General features: G+C 55.1%; 1 protein-coding gene across 1 annotated transcript; it reads left to right on the forward strand.

The window, feature by feature from the left end:
* The first annotated feature begins 8,429 nt into the window (after positions 1–8,429).
* On the forward strand, positions 8,430–20,011 carry CALHM2 (calcium homeostasis modulator family member 2). The gene is made up of 3 exons (XM_006120850.5): positions 8,430–8,696; positions 14,682–15,290; positions 17,587–20,011. The coding sequence occupies exons 2-3, from the start codon at positions 14,748–14,750 to the stop codon at positions 18,001–18,003; spliced, it is 960 nt and encodes a 319-aa protein (XP_006120912.3). The 5' UTR covers positions 8,430–8,696; positions 14,682–14,747; the 3' UTR covers positions 18,004–20,011.

A 20,011-nucleotide genomic window follows, 5' to 3' on the forward strand; every position in this document is an offset into this window, starting at 1 on the left:
CCCATCCGATCTGCCGGCCAGGCGGAGGAGCAGAGCACCGCCGGGGAGGGTGAAGTGTGGCAATTCTCGTCGCCGGGCTGCCTGCGTGCAGCTCCGGCACGAGGAGGCAGGGTGCGAGCCAGAGGGCAGGATGCCAGCAGACTCCAGGACGCTGGCGTGATGTGGTGTCATGACATCACGGCTGGCGACCGCCGGATTCAAAAAGACTCCAGCAGCCCCAAAAACTGGAAGGCAGAAGCCAGGTAAGGGAGGGGAAGGGGCTTGTGCTGAGGGGAGGGGGGCAGGTCAGGAGAAAGGGGAAGGCACCAAGAGACAGGCTGGAGGAGAGACAAATGCCAGGGGGCCAAGTGCAGACAATGAGGAAAAGGGCAGGAGGGGAGGTGTCAGTGGGAGGGGGGACAGGGTGATGCTGGGAGAGGAGAGGGTAAGGCCATTGCGAGCCGTATGTTGTACAGGCCTGATATAATTGAAAACTCCTTAATAAAGTGTCACCCCCCTCCCCCCAACCCTACCCTTGCAGCCCGCAGCTGTTTTCTTTGGAGTAATACGGCCCTTGCTGCTTTCCGCGTTGTGCAGGCCCGATTTAGAATCTAAGTCGACAGTGACAAGGATTTCATCCAACAAAAGGCACCTACTGAGGGCGTGTTTATACCTGGAGTTTAACCTGGGCTAGGTGGAGTTAATCCGGTTTGAGAATGCTTACACACGCACGGTGCGATTCATGGCGGTGCACCGACTCCACATGTATCCCAGGACTCTGCAGTCCGCTTTTGATATGAAGTAGTTTGCTGCAAAGCCAGTTAGCCCGGTCTGTTGTTCTGGGCACTACTCCTCCAGTGGCTATCCCATGCTGCTGTGCAAGCCACCTTTACTGACCTATCTGCTTGCCTGCATACCCACCCATGCGTTGGGGCTGGATTGACCAGTTAGCTCCTCTCCTGTTTATGAACTGGTGCACTGGCAGCTTTTGTCCATTTGCTCCTGGATTCTGCTTTATCACAATAGCTACAATAATTCTCCTGAAGCCCAACACCACGTCCTGGGCAGCCACTTGGAGCTGAGCCGAAACCCGGGATCTTACCTCCTTCTGGGGAGGTATGTATGTGCCGGGAGCTCTTGTGGTCAGCTGCCAGGCACAAAACTCCCCTTGTGGCCATTGCTGGGTGACTGTCTGTGTGGGGGCATGATTAGGACACCACACAGTGCCAAAGAAAGAGCAAACGACCCAAGAACACCTACATTAAAATGAGGAGCAATGGCAGGCGGGGCGGATGGAACCCAACAGGGGATCTGTAACCTGTTCATTTTCGGAGGAGCCGGATGGGATTTTACCTAACAACATGACCACGCCACCCAGGGCGCTTTCTTCCCCCACGTCACTTTCCTCCCTGCAACAACCCACGCCGGTTCCTAGGCTGTAGCCCAGACAGACTGATCCTACACAGGGAACCTGGGCGTGCAAGTCTTTTTAGAACAGCTGTGTTCTCATTTATTATTACTAGCTGGGCCCCGCCTCACAGCTGCAGTACAGCAGGCGGAGGGGTGGCAGAGATGGGAGGATGAGGTGGCAAGATGGGGCATACACGGGGGAGGGCAGGATGCGGGAAGACCCGGGGGTACTGGCTCGGGGGGCTGAGGGAGGGATGGGCGGAGAGCCGCAGAAAGGGACTTACCGCCAGCCCCATCGCTCCCAGCATTCCCCACTTCTTTGTCCCCGGGGCCCGATGTGCTACTCAGTCATTGTGCCGTGGCAGCAGCTGCTTCATGAGCTGCAAAGTGCTGCCCCCACCCCACGGCGCTGCCCCCACCTGCCAGACAGGCCACCCCCAGGAGCAGCACGGAGCCCTGGCCCATGAGCCACCCGCCCCAATGTGCACAGGTCTGCATGGTACCACCGCCGCCGCCAGCCCCCCGCCGCACATGCTGGCCATTTGCTGGGGAGGTGCTGAGCCCTGCCCCAAGCCCCCACCAATGGCAGCCCACGGGAAGGGCCCCAGCCGCACCCCGCCCAAGGTAGCCCACCACGCCACCTGCCACAGGGCGGGGTTCCCCTCAGCTCCTCATTTCTCCCTCATTCTGGCATTTTCTAGAAGCTTCTCCAGGCTTCCAGCGTATTCTCACAGGTTCTCTGTGACAGACGAGGTGACGGTCACCTCTCCTTTTATAACAGTACAGATGATGCTACGTTGCGTTGCTCGCTTCTGTTCCGGGTGCCCCACGGCCGCAGCCACGTTGGCTAGAAGCCTGTCAGGCCAAGGTCCTCGCCTCCCTCTTTTCCCTTCATCAGCCTATGTTGCCTCTTCACCCCACATCTTTCCAAATGGCAGCTACTCCAGCAGGGCCAATGGCCTCCATCTCATGCTAAAGCCCTGAGTGCCTGCTGCCTTTCCAGCCAATGCCATGGCAGGCACAAGCACACACACCCATTTCCCTTTCCCTCAGCTGTCCTGCCTGGCAAACGCCCTCCCCTACCAATCCTGTGGCACCCTCAAAATGGCAGCCGCCCGCCTGGCACCGCCACAGCCAATCTCCAACCCTGCCCTCTCAGCAGATGTGATGCTTTGAGCAATCACTGCTGGGTGTTGCCACTTTCAATTTCTCTGCAAGGGAGAGGAAGCAAATTACAAGGTGGGGAAGCTGCTCCTTTTTTGTTGGGATAGTATGAGAAACAGCTACCTGGTCATTCCTTCCCCGCTTCTGTATAACTCCCTTTTACTCTTGGGCTATGTCTACACTATGGCTGTGTCCAGACTGGCAAGTTTTTCCGCAAAAGCAGCTGCTTTCGTGGAAAAACTTGCCAGCTGTCTACCCTGGCAGCTTGAATTTCCGCAAGAAAACTGATGATCTCATGTAAGATTGTCAGTGTTCTTGCGGAAATACTGTGCTGCTCCCGCTTGGGCAAAAGTCCTTTTGCGCAAGAGGGCCAGTGTAGACAGCTCAGATTTGTTTTGCGCAAAAAAGCCCCGATTGCAAAAATGGCCATCGGGACTTTCTTGTGCAAAACCACGTCTAGATTGGCACGGACGCTTTTCCGCAAAAAGTGCTTTGGTAAAACTCTTTTCCGCAAATGCTTATAACGGAAAAACTTTTCCGTTAAAAGCATTTGTGGAAAATCATGCCAGTGTAGACGTAGCCTATGAGTTTAGCCGCAAGAGCCTATGCAAATGAAGCGCGGAATAGCATTTTCTCATGCTTCATTTGCATACTCTCTTCCAATCCATTTTTGTGGAGGGGTTTTTGCACAAAAACAAGCAGTGTGGACGATTTCTTTTTTTGCAAAAACCCCTTTTTGCGCAAGATCCTTATGCCTCAAAAAAGGAGGTACACCGTGAAACTTATGTCACTTGGGGTGGTGTTTTCACACCCTCAACGGACAAAAGTTTTACCAACCAAAGTGCTAGTGAAGTACACTATTGGGTTTTGCAGGCAGAGAGTATGCTAACGAAGTGCTCATTAGCATGTGTTGCACTGTCATTAGCATATTCTCTGCCTGAGATATTTTGCGCAAGAGGTTTTTGCGCAAAAAGCAGTATAGACAGATCCATTTTGTGCAAAAACTCCCTCCTTTTTTGAGGCAGAAGGATCTTGCGCAAAAGGGGTTTTCTGTGCAAAATGGACCCGTCTACACTGCTTGTGTTTGCACAAAAAACCTCTTGCACAAAAAGCTTCCGGCAGAGAATGCGCTAATGACAGCGTAACAAATGCTAATGAGCACATCATTAGCATATTCTGCCAAGCAAAACCCTGTAGTATAGATGTAGCCTTGGTGACTATACACTAAACTGCTGAAGAACCAGTTTCACAGACACTAGAGGGAGCCCCATGCCAGCAGAAACCCGTGTTTGGGTGCCCAGAGGTAGCATGCCAGGGGCTGTTTGTGTCCGTTGCCAAGGCTGATTCATAGGGCATGGACTGGACTTCCTTCCCTTGTAGCATCTGCAGGTAGAAACAGCCAGGGAAGGCTCTGCCTCCCCCCGACCATAGTATCCGTCCTCCCCCCATTTGCTCTCCCTGCTTTGACCCTTCCTGGAGGCTACCACAGCCGGCTGCTGGTGCCTGGTGAGTCTTCCTCCGGAGGGGATCTAGGAGGAACATCACAAAAGTGACGTTCCAGCCAGAGACCTATTAGCACAATCCTGGGACCGCCTCAGAGCCACTAGAGCCGTACGGAAGCCGAAGCTCCCACCTGCTCTGCTCCCCCTAACACCAGGTCCCCCCGCTCCGTTGTAATGAGGACGGAGCAGGGGCTGGAAGAGGCAGGAGAGAGTCAAGGGCTGGCATAGAAGGGGCGTTAACCCAAGCCCTGCAGCCCCCGAAGGACAGCTTTGGGGACTAATATTTACTCAGAACATTAGCCTACAGGGCCCTAGTTTAAATTTTTCTTTAACATTTTTTCATTAGCGGGTTGCTGACAATTATAACAATCACATTGCTAGAAAACGGTTGCACAGATACACGAGCTAAGTATTCCTCTTTCGCCTTCAATATTTGGAGCGTCAGGCAGACAGGACTTTTTAAATAAATCCATCCAAAGACCAGCCTGATCTAAAATGCACATTTCAGTGTCAATCACCATAGAACAAAAAACTGGCTTCCAAAGTCTTCCTGGCCTTTCTGTCCAGCACTGAAATCTTATCCCCGTCACCTCACTGTTGAAGAGAGCCCCTCAAGGGACCACACCCCTTTTCTTCCAGATCACTAGACACACATGCTTCCCTTTCGTGACTTCTGACCAGGGTCCCCTCTGGTTTCTCCTACCGCCGGTTGGAATGAATTTTGTCACATCAGCGTGGAGGGGACGTGCGACGCGGAGGGGACGTGCGACATGTCGACCTCACATGGGTGCACGTGACAAAATTCATGTGGCAGGAGTGGAGCCAAGGGGTTCTGAGTGTGGGAGGGGGCTCAGGCCTGGGGCAGAGGGTTGGGGTCCAGGAGTGTGAGGGCTCCAGCTATGGGGGGGTAAGCTCTGGGGTGGGGCTGGAGACGAGCGGCTCAGGGCTGGGGCAGCTTTGGCTGGGGGTACGGCCAGGAATAAAGGGCTCGGGACTGGAGCAGAATATTGGGAGGCTGGGGTGTGAGGGCTCCAGGTAGGGATACAGGCTATGGGGTGAGGCCGGGCTCGGGAGGGGGCTGGGGTGAAGGAGGGTGCCCTGGGGCTACTGCAAGGAGGGAGGGATCCCCAAGCTCTCTCTCCGCGCAGCAGCCCCTGGGCTGGGGGTGGGAATGGCACCTCTGCCTGCCCTTGCAGGATTGGGGCCAGGCTGGGGAGCCACGGCAGGATCGGGCGGCAGAGGAGGGGTCACCAGCAGGGGCCAGGGGGTGCAGCAGCAATTCCTTTTTGTGCCTGTCTCACCCACAACCCCGCGCCCGGGGTCCCGGTGCGGCCTGCCCAGTGTCTGGGGCTCCGCACCTACAGTCCCAGCTGCAGGACTATGCCTGGGGCTCTGGTTCCTGGCCCCCCAAGGAGCCTATAGGGCCCTGGCTGCTGCAGGACCTGTGCCCAGGGCCCTGTTCCCAGGACTGCTGCGTCTGGGGCTCTGTTCCTAGCCCGGCATGCGGGCCCCTGGCTCTGCAGGTGGGTCCCAGCTGCTTCCAGCCCCACACCTGGGGCTGCCGCCAGCCCCATATGTGAAGTCCCAGCCTTGGCTGACTTAACCTCATCTGTGTTTCCCACCCGCACAGCCCCGAACCAGGCTCCAGCTCTGGGTGGCGGGAAGGGGGCACTTACAGGACTAAAGGGAGGACCACTGGCTTTCAGCACCCCCTCTCCCCCCCATAAAAACGTTCCAGCCCCACAGAGGGACACTGGAGCTGCAGGCGGATGGGGCCCGGGAAGCTCCGAGCCCTCGCAGAGGCAGCCACAGTGACGACACAGGCAGCCAGATCCCCCGTGGCCATGTTCCTTGGTAACCGCGCCAAGATAATCCTTCTCCGAGGGCTCACGCCCAGGCAGTCCCACCCACGTGCCCTCGTCCTCCAGAGGCTCTGGTCCCTCCCACGGCCCCTGAAGCGGAGACAAACACCCGGCCTTGCAGATGAGTCACCTGGCAAAGATCTGCTCAGCCGAGCAAACAGCTTCCGCTAGTTCCGTGCGCGTCCTGCAGGACAGCTGCAAAAGCCCCGCAAGTGAGCCCTCGTCGGGGGGTGTGCAGAACACCCTGCCAGGATTACAGGGTCGAGGCAGCCGATCACCTTTGCACGGCCTCCTCCCCGGAACCCCACAAAAACTTGAATTGCTAGAGGGGGTGTCTCCTCCTGCCCCCTGCCCGCATCTCCTGCCCCGCAGGCACCAGTCGCCTAGGAACAGAACTATTATTAAACAACATGAGATTCAGCTTGGAACAGTGCACCTGGGGAAGAGAATCAGACAAGCTTGGAAGCAGAGCTGGCCGGAAGAGGGTGGGAGTGAGGGGAAAACGTTTGTATTCAGACGGAGTAGCAGCCGAAAGCGCCCAATGCAATTTGGGGTGGCACATGCAGAGTCACCGTGTCCTGCAGCAGGGGCTGCCTCTGGCAGTGCGAATTCCCTGCTGGCCACCAGAACAAGACTGAAACTGGAGGAAGCTCAACCACATGTAGCTACAATGATCAAGGAGCTGAGGGGACCCAGGCACCGCAAGCCCCTGCCTGCAGTCACATGATGAAACCAGAATCTCAACTTTCCTTCTGTAAGACGTGTGTGTCTAACCCTCAGAGGCACAAAGAAAGCCTGAAAACATGGCGTGAGCGTAGCCTGAATTTGCAGAGAGCCTGAGACAATATCGCCAAGGAAGCTTTTCTTCATGCAGTGCAAGGAGAGGGAAGGAGACTGCTTCCTACAGCAGCTATGACTGGTTGCTTGGCCCCAGGAGACAGCGCCAGCAGGGCATACAGCCAGAGAAAGATTTCCCACCCTCACCCACGGCTACACTGACCACAGGGCTGCTGGAGCAACTCCCGTCATTGTAAAAGGGGTGCCAGCCTTGGCAGAAATCCCATCCCTGGGAGAGCTGGCTCTGAGAAGATAGGCCAGTCATACACCTGCTCCATGCCTCAGTTTCCCCTCCCATCCTTTCCTTACTTAGGCTCTTTGGGGGAAAGCTTAAGAGGACACAGCAAGTGCGGTAAAGCCAGGGTTAAATCAGGACTAGCCAGAGACAGGCTCACACCAGAAATCCAGATCAGAACTCCCCTGAACTCAGGAGAGGTGCAGATTCAAAGCCAAACCCAGAGGCCCTGGAAGGGAGGGTGCCCATGCAGACAGGGCGCACGGGAAGAGTTCTGTTCCAATCCAGGGATGAGAGCGGAAGCCCAGGCCGTGTACAAATCAATGGGGCTGTTGTTGGGAGTCTCTCTCTGCTAACCTGGGGGCCTGGCTCCGTGAAGCAGGAGGGGAAGAGGGCTGCAGCTGGCAAGCAGAAGCAGAGTCGGCCGGCCAGCTGTAAGGTGCGGGAGGAGGGAGATGGCCCAGCCTCCTCCTCTGCCATCATGGCCTAGCTCTGGAAAGCGGAAAAGCAGAGTCAGGCAGGAATGTGCTGCTCCTGCCAAAGCACCGGCTGCCCCAGCCTCTGGCCACACCCAGCTCTGCCTGGCTAGAAGACGGTGCCAGGGCACTCAGCCAAACAGCCAATTGGCCCCGTGCTACCAGAAGAGCTGTAGGCTCTGTCCCCATGTGTCAGCCACAGGCACGTCCCCATGCATCACTGCAGCCAAATGGCCCCCCCTGGTTGGACAGAGGTCCTGGGGGCCACGCTGCTGGCATGTGGAACAGGATCTAGCCCTCCCCAAAGCAGGATCCTGGGGAATTGAGATCTGCCAGCATCTGCTTCTGATTAAACCAAAGTTCTCTCCGTTTCCAGTGTGCGCAGGGGGCTGCCTCTGCTCCCGCATCCCGGCACCGCCAACCCCCCTCCCAGGCTCCACAGAAATCGACGGGGCTTACGCATGTCAGCAGGGGGCATAGGAATTTGCTCTTGACTTGCAGCTCCCCCTGCTACTGCAGTCCTGAGACACCCTCCCAGCTCCACCCCTGCACATCTGGCTGCAGTCCCCCCCCCTCCCCGGCTACTGCTGTCCTAGGACACCCCCCCCCAGATCCACCACAGCATCTCAGTTCTGCCCTGCAGCCCCCTGGCATCCACCTTTCCAAGGGAGCCAGTTGCAGTGGACGGAGTGAGGACATAACCCTACGCTCCCGGGGTGCCCGGCTCTGGCGTTCTTACTGTGCCAGGGAAGCCCGGCGAGACCAGCCTCGGACAGAATTTCCCCAGTGAGCAGAGCAAGCAGCCTCCGTGGGGCAGTGAGGAAGGGAGCTCCAGCCACGCCCAGGCCAGCTACATGCCCAATTTCCATCTCGCTCTGGGTTGGGGGTGGATTATGCATTTCCTCTCCCCCCCCCCCCCAGCACTCAGAGCCTTTCCTCCTCCTTTTAAAGGCACAACGTTTGCTTTGACACAGGCAGAAAGGAACGGGCCGGTCACTGCCTGAGCGAGCCCCACCCTGACGCAAGGCCGAGACGTCCCCTTCCCGTCACAAAACAGCCAAGAACAAGGATCCCCAGGCAAGCCGACAGGAAGCTGCAGAAAATAAAGGCTATTTTGAACTGGTTTCACTTCTTGCGCGGGTGTTTTCTGAGCCGGGTTCCTCCTCCCCTTGCAGCGTGGGAGACAGCTACTCCTGGAGTGCAGCTGAGAACTGATTTAACCATCTCTCAAGTAAGTGGCTTCATTTTCATCTTGCCTTTACCTTTATGCCGGGGGCAGCGCTGAAACGCGTGTGCTTATTTTTAAGCAGCCTCTACCTGCGTAACGAGGAATGAAATCCACTGGCAATGGGACACTTTGCCCCGAGGAAGGCGCATTCCTCTGTGCCACCCACAGTTCGTTTTGCTTGGCCTGTTGCTAGCTCCAGCCCCTGGATGGAAGCGCTGCATGATTTTGGTTTTGTGCAAGCACTGTGTGTTCCACTTAAGAGCGGCCCTGGATTTTATCAGCCCAGCTCGGGTTCAGAGTGTCTGCAGCGCCCTGCATAATACAAACTTCATGGCCTTCGAGCTCATGGGTCTGATTCCTCACACAGTTTCTCTAAGTTTGTGCGAGCAGCACTTCAAAGACCAGTGAGTGTCACTGCTAGAAAACCGGGGTAGCGCCGGAAGGAAACAGGCCCCTGGTTTTTAAGTGTTTAAATCTTAGTGATTTCACAGAATAAGTGTAATAGAATCACTAAGGGACAGGAATAATAGAGAGCAATGGACGGAACTCTGTACTCACCCATGGACTGGAGCGGTGAGTAGAGTAGGAATTAACCCATTTTGAGCTAGTAAAGTCATCAGGACGGCCAGACTGGGTCAGACCAAAGGCCCATTTAACCCAGTGTTCTGTCTTCTGACAGTGGCCATTGCCAGATGCCCCAGAAGGAGTGAACAGAGACAGGTAATCCGCAAGAGATCCCTCGCCTGTCAACCATTCCTAGCCCCTGACAAACAGAGGCTCAGGACACCATTACTCATTCTGGCCAATAAATTCATGGAGGTTAGGCCCCTCGGTGTTTATCTAGTTCTTTTTTGAACCCTGTGAAAGTCCTAATCTTCACAACCTCCTCTGGCAAGGAGTTCCACAGGTTGACTGTGCACTGTGTGAAGAAAAACTTCCTTTTGTTTTAAACCTGCTACCTATTAATTTCATTTGGTGACCCCTAGCTCAGGCACAAGTTTTGGATTCGTGCCCGGCCGTAATCTCCATAGGATCAACTCAGTCTTCCCGGGGCCTGTAAACTAAGTACCAGAGGTGTGTGGGCCTTTCACAGGAGACCTTAAAAACTGGTTCCCTCTAGCTCATTGGCATGAATATGAAAAACTCACTTCTACTTTCCAGGGAAACTGGGGGTTTCCATGACACCAATTTTACATTTGCCATCAACATGCAGGGCTGGCCCTTTCCCAGGGCTAGCCATCTACCCAGGAGGGACTTGATCTACAAACTCGCACTCCTTCCGGATCTGCCCCTCAGACGGCTGTGCACCACTCAGGAGATGCAGAAGGCCGTGGTGTAGTTATTCATACCAACTCCAGGCCAGGTTCACCAGCCTCTCAGATTAAACTCTGTCAAAGCTCTAGACCAAAGGTGGGAAAATTGACATCCCCCCAAAAAAAACCCCACAAAACCCCCCAATCGCTGGTCCCACACAAGTAAAAAGCAACTTAAATTTTAAGGTTTTTTGTTTTGTTTTTTTGAGAGAGAAATATAAAATGGTCAACTCACCAGCCGAGGAGGGGGGTAGATGATACAGAGAAATGGCTCCAGCTCCACTGGGGGAGGAGAGGGGGATGCTGAGGTTTGGGGCTTCTCACCTGTGGCAGGGTGAGCCGGCTTTTCCAGCTCCAGCCCCAGCAGGGGGGCCGGAAGGGGGGGTCCTGAGACCGGCTGAGGGCTGGATGAAATTAAGCCATAGGCTGGGGCCGGCCTGCAGGCCGTATCTTCCCTACCCCTGCGCTAGCCTCAATGAGCTGAAGCCTAGCTCCCACCTGGAGCTTGAAAAGAAGCCCAAAGACAGAGAAACCCAGCCCTGATGAGCCAAAACTGCTGCCTTCTCACCTCTCCCAGAGGCAGCACTGCCTGGGGGGATAACGCACCGGACCAGGCACCTCCAAGACCTGGGTTCTAGTCCTGCACCCGACAGCGCGGGCTGGGACCTGGGGATAACAGCCACTTCCCCTCCGTGGTGCCGTTCGTAAAACGCAGGTGGTGATACAGCAGTGCTTGGAGATGCACTGGTGAAAAGAGTTTGGGGATAAACGTTGCACTGAGGTGTTCCCTAGGGGTGCACTATTGTGCACATGCAGGCTGACTTTGGTGAGGCCAGACCATGACCTTTGCTGCCACCAGAGCATCAGGCTTCGGTATCAGTCCCTTCTCCAACACCAGGCAATGCAGCTCACCAGATGCCACGGACCAGGACTCACTGTGGCACTGCCTGCTGGTTGCTCCGGGGAATTAGTTCTTACTCAGCAGGGCAGCCCCTTGGGGCCATGTCTCACCCCTCCACGCTCTCGCTCTGGAGTCCCGTGGCTTCCAGGACAGTGCCCGCTGCAACCGTCTCTTCTCTCCCTCCCTGGGGTTATCAGCTGTGCTCAGTCCAGTGCTGGCCAGCTGCAGCCTTGGGGGAAAGCGTCAGGCCTCACATCAATGGTAGCTAGGCACTGTGCAAAGGGAGAGGAATCCAGATCCAACCCCTACTCTGGGTCTCAGGCCAGGGACCCGCCAACAGCAGCCTTGTCCTGCCCTCCTTCACGGCTACTTCCTTTGTGACCCTTTGCACCCTCCTGGCCTTTGTAGCAAGGCCTGGAGCCTCCCTGGCTCTGCTCTCCTAAGGGTGCCACTCCAGGAACCACCTGTGATCAGGGCTGTCTGTCTCACACTGCTGGGCAGCTCCTTATATACAGGGCTGCCCCAGTAAACGGTCCTCTGGTTGGCTCCTTAAAAGCTCCTCTCCAATTGGCCAGGGCTCCGTGCAGGCTCCCTCCTGCCTGCTTTAACTCCTCCCCAGCCAATGCAGCGCAATTGCCCCACCCCACTTGGCCTATCCTGAGCTAAGGAATATTGTAATCTGACCTGCCGGCAGAACACTTCCATTGCCCACCATGCACATTACACATGAGATCTGAGCTACATCAAGACGCTATTTTCACTGCACCAGCTAGCAAGCGAGCCTCGCGGCCACAAGCCAAACCGCCCCGAGTTACCCAGAGCGCTGGGACTGGCTTAGCTGCTGGTGAGTTGCTGCAGGGGATGGAATAGCTCCACTACGACGAGCCGGAGTATCAGCCAGTTGTAGTCCTGGAGCTTCAAGCCATCCCGTGGCCAGTGAGCTAGTTCCAGTTTAAAGCATCACTTAGAACTTTTCATGGGCAGCTGGGAGTCATGGGTAACACCGGATAAAGCAAAGTTATTTATTAGTTCCCATAATAGAAGAACTAGAGGACACCAAATGAAATTAATGGGTAGCAGGTTTAAAATGAATAAAAGAAAGTTCTTCTTCACACAGCGTGTAGTCAACCTGTGGAACTCCTTGCCAGAGGAGGCTGTGAAGGCTAGGACTATAACAGAGTTTAAAGAGAAGCTAGATAATTTCCTGGAGGTTAGGTCCATAAAAGGCTATTAGCCAGGGGATAAAATGGTGTCCCTGGCCTCTGTTTGTCGGAGGCTGGAGAAGGATGGCAGGAGACAAATCGCTTGATCATTGTCTTCAGTCCACCCTCTCTGGGGCACCTGGTGCTGGCCACTGTCGGCAGACAGGCTACTGGGCTAGATGGACCTTTGGTCTGACCCAGTACGGCCATTCTTACGTACGCCAGCTTAACTTGAGCTAAGACCGCAGGGAAGACACCCTTGGAGAGGGAGGGTATGTCGGTGCTGCAGCATAAGCCGAGTTAGTAGAAGTGGAGTTAGCAGACTGGGGTTTGTTAACCTTGAGCATCTACACTTAAGTGTAACCCCAGGCTAGGGCTTGCTGAACCGTGGGCCCTGATCTCACCTCCAGCGCCTATGGAGTATTATGCAGGCCAAGTCCCCCCACCCCCATCCCAGACTTCCTGGCGCCTTCTTGCTGCGGTCACCCTAGCCGTTTGTTTGGGGTGCAGTGGCAGAAAACTTGACTGGCCACCAATGTTCCCTCTAATATTTTCAATCCATGTGTGGAATAAATTTGTATGTGCACGGAGGCCTGTGCCAATGTGCACCACTAGTAGAAACAAAAACCTAGTTACAAGTGCTCTGCTAATCAGCTGGGCAGTGCTGGACTCGCTCCTGAGTGGCTGCACAAGCAGAGAGCTTATAGGGAGCACCGCTATCCACCAACTCTGACAGTCCTGAAGACAAAGACGATCCAAGGGGTTTACTGAATGCTTTTGGAGGACACCCAGAGCATGAGTCCATTGCAAAGGAATAAGGCTTTTACCTTGCATCTTGGCTTGACCCAGGCTCGGTCCCTCTGCCCCCCATGGGGTCCTGATAGCCTGGGTTTGAACCCTGAAGTAGTGCAATTTGTGTGTAGATGGCAGGGGAGTTAGGCCTGAGCCTGAATTTGAACCCTGGGCTTACACCATAACGTAGACATACCCAGAGACTATTACCCAGGATTAAAACACCCAAAGAGGCACCTTTCCATGTATCTATCCACCCTAGGAACAGGGAGTGGTGTTAGTTACAAGACACCCACCCATTCATCAACAATACTGGCCCCCGGCAACTATTAGTTCAATCCAGTCCTGCCGACAAGGCTTAGATACCCCTCGTTAAAGCAGATCCCGCCCTTCCAGGAAGCATTTGGCCCAAGGACCTCCCCACACCGCTCTTACTCATTCCTTAGGCAGATAACCCCAAACAGAACCTGCCCTGCTGAGCCAGCAAACTTGAGCTAGGAGAACCTCTGCCTTCGCTGATACGAGGAGAGAGTGTGATTTGCCCCAGGGTTACAAAGCAAAACGGTAGCCGGGCTGGGAATGCAGTCTATGCGCCCCGCTTCAAGCCTCCGCTCTAAGCATTCGAGAACACTGCCTTCCTTTGTGGCAGACTCCTCACGTGGCATGAGAAAGGTCATGCCGATCTGCTAACGAAGGCTGGACTGGCCTCTCACAGGAGGGAGAAAAGAGGCAGCCAGCCGAAGAGACAGGATCAGAGGCAACTTAAAAAAAAAAGTCATCGCAGGCAAATACTGTTTGGGGGAATTCAGTGGGAAATGGAAAAGCCTGAGGTTTTCCCGCAAGCTTAAGTTTACGCCCTCAGCGAGCTCAAGAAATAGAAAGTATCAGTATTGTTCATTATGTCACTGCGGCTGATGGGATGTGTCAGGGGCGTCTGCAAGCACGTGAGAAAGCAAGTAGTGATCTCTGGCGCATGTAGGAGGGAGAGCATGTGGAGAGGAAGGCTGCTCCATAGCATTTGCCTAGAACTTGAGAGCAGCAGGGTCAAGTCCCTTCTGTGCCACAGCCTTTCAGTGAGAGCTTGGGCAAGTCATTTTGCTCTCCGTTTCCACACATTACAAAGACTGGAAGTGGCTCAGCCAGTAGGGTGATGGGGCCACACAGGACCGCAGCCGACACTTCCAGCTGTATCCGGGGCTACTGCTGAAGCCCCATTTAAATCCGGTTGTGGTGCAGCAGGATCCTCCGGTACTTTGGCTAGCGCGCGGGGGCGGGGCCAAAGTCAGCCTATGGATTTCTCCGAGTGACTGGGGACAGCTCTGGCTTCACAGGCGCTAAGGCTCTTGTCACCTTTAAAAACATGCTAGATTGTGGCCAGCGGTCCCGTAGGGCCTGCAACGGAGGCAGCTCTCGCTCTACCCTCCCTCTGTCTCAGGGCCACAGGCTGAAGGGGAGAGGGAGGAAGCAAGATGGGAGCTAGCTAGCGTCCCTTAGTGCTGCTCCACGCCTGTTGCAGTGTTCCCTGGCCGAAGGCAGACGCCCGGAAGCAAAGAACCCAGCGGATGTGGAGTCAGATCCATGGCACCAGTCAGACACCCCCACACCTACTTCTCTAGAGTCCTGCTGTGATTCCCTCCTCCTGCTGGGTCTGACCTCATCCAGGCATGAGTCCCTCCAAAGGCACCAGGGAGTGCTGTGGGAAGCAGGGTAGGGTGAAGAGGGGAGCAGAGCCACATGGCTACGCCATACCCATTTCTCAAGGCTGTTACTGTCGTTGTAGGTGAGAGGACCCAGGCGGCCGTAGGCACCTCCGGCTGGAAGCTCCATCCAGAGGTGAGACGACAAGATGGCCGCCCTCATCACTGAAAACTTCCGCTTCCTCTCTCTGTTCTTCAAAAGCAAAGATGTGATGATCTTTAACGGGCTGGTGGCCCTGGGCACGGTGGGAAGCCAGGAGCTCTTCTCTGTGGTTGCATTCCACTGCCCCTGCTCTCCAGCCAGGAACTACATCTATGGACTGGCTGCCATTGGCGTCCCAGCCCTGGCCTTGTTCCTCATCGGCGTCATCTGGAACAACCACACCTGGAACCTGGTGGCCGAGTGCCACAAGCGAGGGGCCAAGAACTTCTCAGCTGCAGCCACCTTCCTGCTCTTCGGCTCCATCATGGGGCGGGCAGCCGTGGCCCCCGTCACCTGGTCCGTCATCTCGCTGCTCCGCGGAGAAGCTTACATCTGCGCCCTCAGTGAATTTGTGGACCCTGCTTCACTAGATAAGTTTCCATCCAGATACGGACCAGAGACCCTGGCCAGGTTCCCTTGCAAGGACGTTCCAGGGAACTTGACGAGTTTCAAGGAAGAAGTCATACGCCGACTAAGATACGAGTCGCAGGTATGGGCCTATTGGTACGTGAGTGTGGAAGGAACAGACAAGGGACCGGGAGGCAGGGCTCCTGTCATTTCTGGCTCAGGGTGAGACTGTTGAGCTGGGAGTTAGGAGAGGAGACAGAGCCAAGACTCCAAGGCTCAGAGACAGAAGTTGAAATCCTGGTCCCACTGAAATCAAAGGGAGTTTTGCCATTTACTTAAACCAGAATATTACACCTAGTGGTTAGAACAGGGCTACATTCCCATCTCTGCCACACGCTTACCATGTGACCATGGGAAAATTACTTCCCCCCCCCCACCCTGGTACCGCATCACCCTCCTCTGAGGGAGGAGAGAACACCCCCTTTCCCTGTGTGGCTTAGTCCAGCGGTTTTCAAACTTTTTGCTCATGACCCAGTTGAAGAAAATTGTTGGGGCCCATGACCGGACATCATCTGACAGGAGTGTAGGCACCGGGGCGGGACTGAAGATGAGAACTTTGGTGTGTAGGAGGGGGCTCCAGCTGGGGGGGGTCAGGGCTGGGGCAGGAGGGGCTGACCTTGAGTGGCTCTCAGTCAGCAGGGGGGCTAAGGCAGCTTCCTGCCTCTCCTGGCACCACAGGCCATGCTGTGCTCCAAAAGCAGCCAGCACAAGGTTCCCAGCCAATGGGAGTGCGGAGCTAGTGCTTGGGGTAGAGGCAGTGTGTGGAGCCTCTCTGCCCCTAGGAGCTGGGCCTGCTGCCGGCCGCTTCTGGGGCCTTGCACAGTCTGCAGTGCCAGGACAGGCAGGGAGCTGCCTTAGCCCCCGCACTGCTCACCTGACCCCCCTGCAGCCAGGAGACCCAGGGCCTGACCTTCCATGACCCGTAGACTGAAAACCATTGGCTTAGCCGATCTACTTCTCATTGAAACTCCAGCACGGGGAAGTCAAGATAAGCAAACTGGGGAAGGCAGCCCTGAAACACCCAGCTCTGGGCAGGATGCCTGGGCAGGATGCCAGCCTCTCTCTTTTCAAGCCGAGCCCTTAACTCCCCCAGCCAACGAGGGGAGACAGAAGGTGTCAACCGCACAGGAAGCAGGGAGGGGGGCAGAGGGGGGGGAGCAGCAACTAGACACATTCAGGGTCCTCTGTATCTCGAGCATTTCCCTCCTGTGCCTTTTCTGCTTTCTGGGCTAACGCGTTTCGTAGCGTGGTAGCTCTCTCCAGCCCCGCCCCAGTCTAGCCATTCGGCACAGCTTGCCCCACAGGATCACGCTGGGGCGAGGTGATTGGTGATCCCCCAATCGGAGCTCCCAGCGTGCTGTCAGAGAAGCCCACGCCCTGTGCCTGGGAGCGGTGCGTGTTCAGAAATTGGGGGCCATTTCCACCCAGCTGAGGTGCGAGCTGCTCTGAGACCAGGCTTAGTGACCAGAAACCTGCAGTTTCTGCAAGTCGTCTGCCCGGAGGGGGGCTTGCTTTTAAGACACTTGTTTAAGGCTCTGTGGGGACCTCCAAAAAAAAGCAGCAGTTTTAGGGGACGGAGAACAGCACATTCTGCAGACAGAGATCAGGTCTCAGAACCACCTCCGCACCAGCTAGCCCCGGGCTTTGCGGTTCTGCACCACCATGCTGGATGTGGGGCAGACTCCTCCGTTCCCACTGCAGCTGTCCCCTGTGGCCCAGTCAGGAGCAGAGGTGATGGCGGGTGTCCCTGAACTAGAATAGAAAGGGGTGCCCAGTAGGAATGTAAAATCCCGGTTAACCAGTTAACCAGCGAGATGTTAAGTTGTCCTAATCGGGTAACCGGTTAAACCTTAACTGAGATCCGGGCAGGGGACTCCAGGCCAGCTGGAGCAGCCCCCAGCCTGTGGGGCTCCTGCTCCCAGTCCTGCACAGGGGCTGGCTGCCAGCTCCCAGCCCCTCCTCCCCCATACTAGGGCAGGGGTTGGCTCTCCAGATGAGAGCTTGCGGCAGGCAAGGAGCTGGTGATACTTACCAGTTAACCTTCTGCATCCCTAGTGCCCAGGTCAGGGGGCACTGGCCAAGCTGGAGCAGGAGCAGAAGCTGCAGGTCGGGACTGAGGAGCATCAGCCGAGCTGTGTCATGGCTCCAGTTGGGAGGAGCAGCAACCATTGTGGGCCGGGACGACGGGCGTTGGCAGAGGGCTGCTGGGAATCTCCTGCAGAACCTGCCTTTGCTCGTGTCAGGGCTATTGGTCCTGCCTCACATTCACGGACAAAATCCAAGTGAGCCAGCTCACACAGGGGCAAACCCGGACAGGTTTTTTCATTGGAGGTTGGCCTGACGAGCTGGTCTGACACATCCCCTCTCTGTCTCCTCAGCTCTTCGGGTGGCTGCTCATTGGGGTTGTGGCGGTCTTGGTGTTTATCACCAAGTGCCTGAAGCATTGCTGCTCACCCCTGAGCTACCGGCAAGAGGGCTACTGGGCCCAGTACCGCTCCAGTGAGTACAAGCTCTTCCAGCGCACTGCCGAGGTCCACTCCAAGATCCTAGCTGCCAACAACGTCAAGCAGTTCTTCGGCTTCGTGGCTCTGGAGAAGGAGGAGAAGGAGCTGGTGGAGGAGTTCTCTGTGGAGGGCGTCCAGCCAAGCCCGCAGTGGAACGCCATCACTGGGGTCTATCTCTACCGGGAAAACAACGGCTTCCCACTCTACAGCCGGCTCCATAAGTGGGCCAAAGGGGTGGAGGGGAACGGGCCAGGGCCTGATGGTCAAGAAATGGTCTTCCTGGCCACCTAAGAGAACCAGCAGCCAGGGGATGACGGGACCGGTTCTCCTCACCATCTTTGCTTCACTAGATGCTCAGATAGGTACAAACATGTGCATGGCTAGTCGATTTGCTGCTAATTAGCCTCCTTGGCCCAGCAAGGGAGGAAAGAGGAACAGCTTCGAGATAAAGATCAGCTGCATCGTGCCAGGAACCCGTCTCTGACACACAGCAGTGCACCGTTGCTCCTACACGGAGGACATGCCACCTGAAGCAGGTATGTGCACCTGTCTCCAGACTATCAGTGCTACAGCTTTGTTGTTACGCACAGACCCAGCCCCCGGGTCCTGCACGCACAAAGACGTGTTCAAGGTGGGAAACCAGACCTAATACTCTGCCAGTGTTCCCCATCGCAGCTACAAGTGCTACAGCCTCTTTGCTCTCTCATTTCACCCAGCACACCTGCCTAGTTGATGCTTAAGACTTTATCTTGGAGTTCTGTTGCACCAAGAAATTCCCAGAGCACTTGATGGGCAGTTGCCTCTGGGGAGGAACACAATAGTAGTCCCATCAATGCACAGAAAAACTCCAGAATCTAAGAGTTTGTCTACAGAAGGGGAAGGAAAGGAGGAGGTGGTGTTCACAAACTTGGATTTGTACACATTGAACTGACCTGCGTTCACACAACACAAACCCTGAAAGCACAGTAGCTGCACAGTACAAGTATATACCAAGTTCCCTGGGCACCGAGTGAATACAAATCCATGTTCGTGCACACACGTTGCTCATTCAGTTTTGGAAGCCTTCTAATTGCCATCCCATACTGCTTTGCATGTCACCAGATGTGACCTATTGGCTTACCTGTATATCCTCCCCCTCCACTTCTCTGGGGTCAAGTTGACTTGATGCCAGCAACAGGATGCTGGCATTGCATAGGGATCGTTAATGAAGTGGAATCCAATAATCCAGATGGAAACTGGCTAGGGCCCCAAACATCTTGTGTCATGAGCACAAAAGTTCATCAACTTGGTTTTATGCATCTAGAAGACAGCTCCGTCAGCACGCCAGCATCCTGCTGAGCTGGCTTGGGTCAAGCTGAGTCATCAAAACCACTTCGGCAGCTCCTTGGGCTTCTCCTCCACGCACTGACCCGTTCCTCCCTGGCTTAGGTTCTGAGAGCTCATAGTCGGACTTAGTTGCCATACACACACTTTGCATTTAGATGGAGCCAGTCTCAGAGGGATGGCCCCGTTAGTCTGTAACTTTGAAAGCAACAAGCAGTCCTGTGGCACCACAGAGACGAACAAATATATCATGAGCTTTCGTGGGTAAAACCCACTTCATCAGATATAATGGGAGTGGAAATTACAGAACCACAAAGTACTCTGTATTCTGTAATTTCCCCTTCCACTACATCTGATGAAGTGAGTTTTACCCACGAAAGCTCATGATCCAATATATTAGTTGTATCAATTAAGCATCTCTCTCTTACTGGAAGGAGACCAGAAACCAGCTAGTCAAACAACTGCATTAGGACCACCTGTCTTGTGCCTGTAAAGACTCAGGTTTGCAGTGACTGGAATTGGAGGGATTCAGCCATGGGAAGCGGTGACCACTCCTTCCCTCTTTTGTTGGACTTTTAAAGCTAGTTCCGCTGCCTTAAGATGGTTCCTGGACGAGATCCTTGCTGATTCTCTCTCTCAAGAGCTAAGTTCTACTCTGAGAAACAGACACAGGGGAGGATGAAATGTACCACTGTCGTTGCACTGCTGTGTTGACCACTGGCCGAAGACTGGGTTTGCATTTATAGCCATTGCACGATTCTCCTGTCTATAATTGCATGTTGAATTAGATACGCACAAATGTCTATTTCAATGGGTGGCAGCACATTTTCCTATTTATAATGCTCCTTCAGATGGGCTCCTTGTTTTTAATGCACCTTTGCTGTGCCTTTCACGGTAGTCAACCCCCAAGTGTACAAACCCTAGGAATCAGCCCTTCACACTTGTGCAACTGGATTAAAAATGAGTTTTTTCAGGG

This window comes from Pelodiscus sinensis, chromosome 8 (assembly GCF_052426305.1).
Source record: "Pelodiscus sinensis isolate ZL-2025 chromosome 8, ASM5242630v1, whole genome shotgun sequence".
Lineage (NCBI taxonomy): Eukaryota > Metazoa > Chordata > Testudines > Trionychidae > Pelodiscus > Pelodiscus sinensis.

Coding starts and splice junctions, on each gene's coding strand:
- CALHM2 (XM_006120850.5), top strand. CDS start 14,748: ATGGCCGCCCTCATCACTGAAAACTTCCGCTTCCTCTCTCTGTTCTTC. Junction 15,291..17,586: donor GACTAAGATACGAGTCGCAG/GTATGGGCCTAT, acceptor CTGTCTCCTCAG/CTCTTCGGGTGGCTGCTCAT.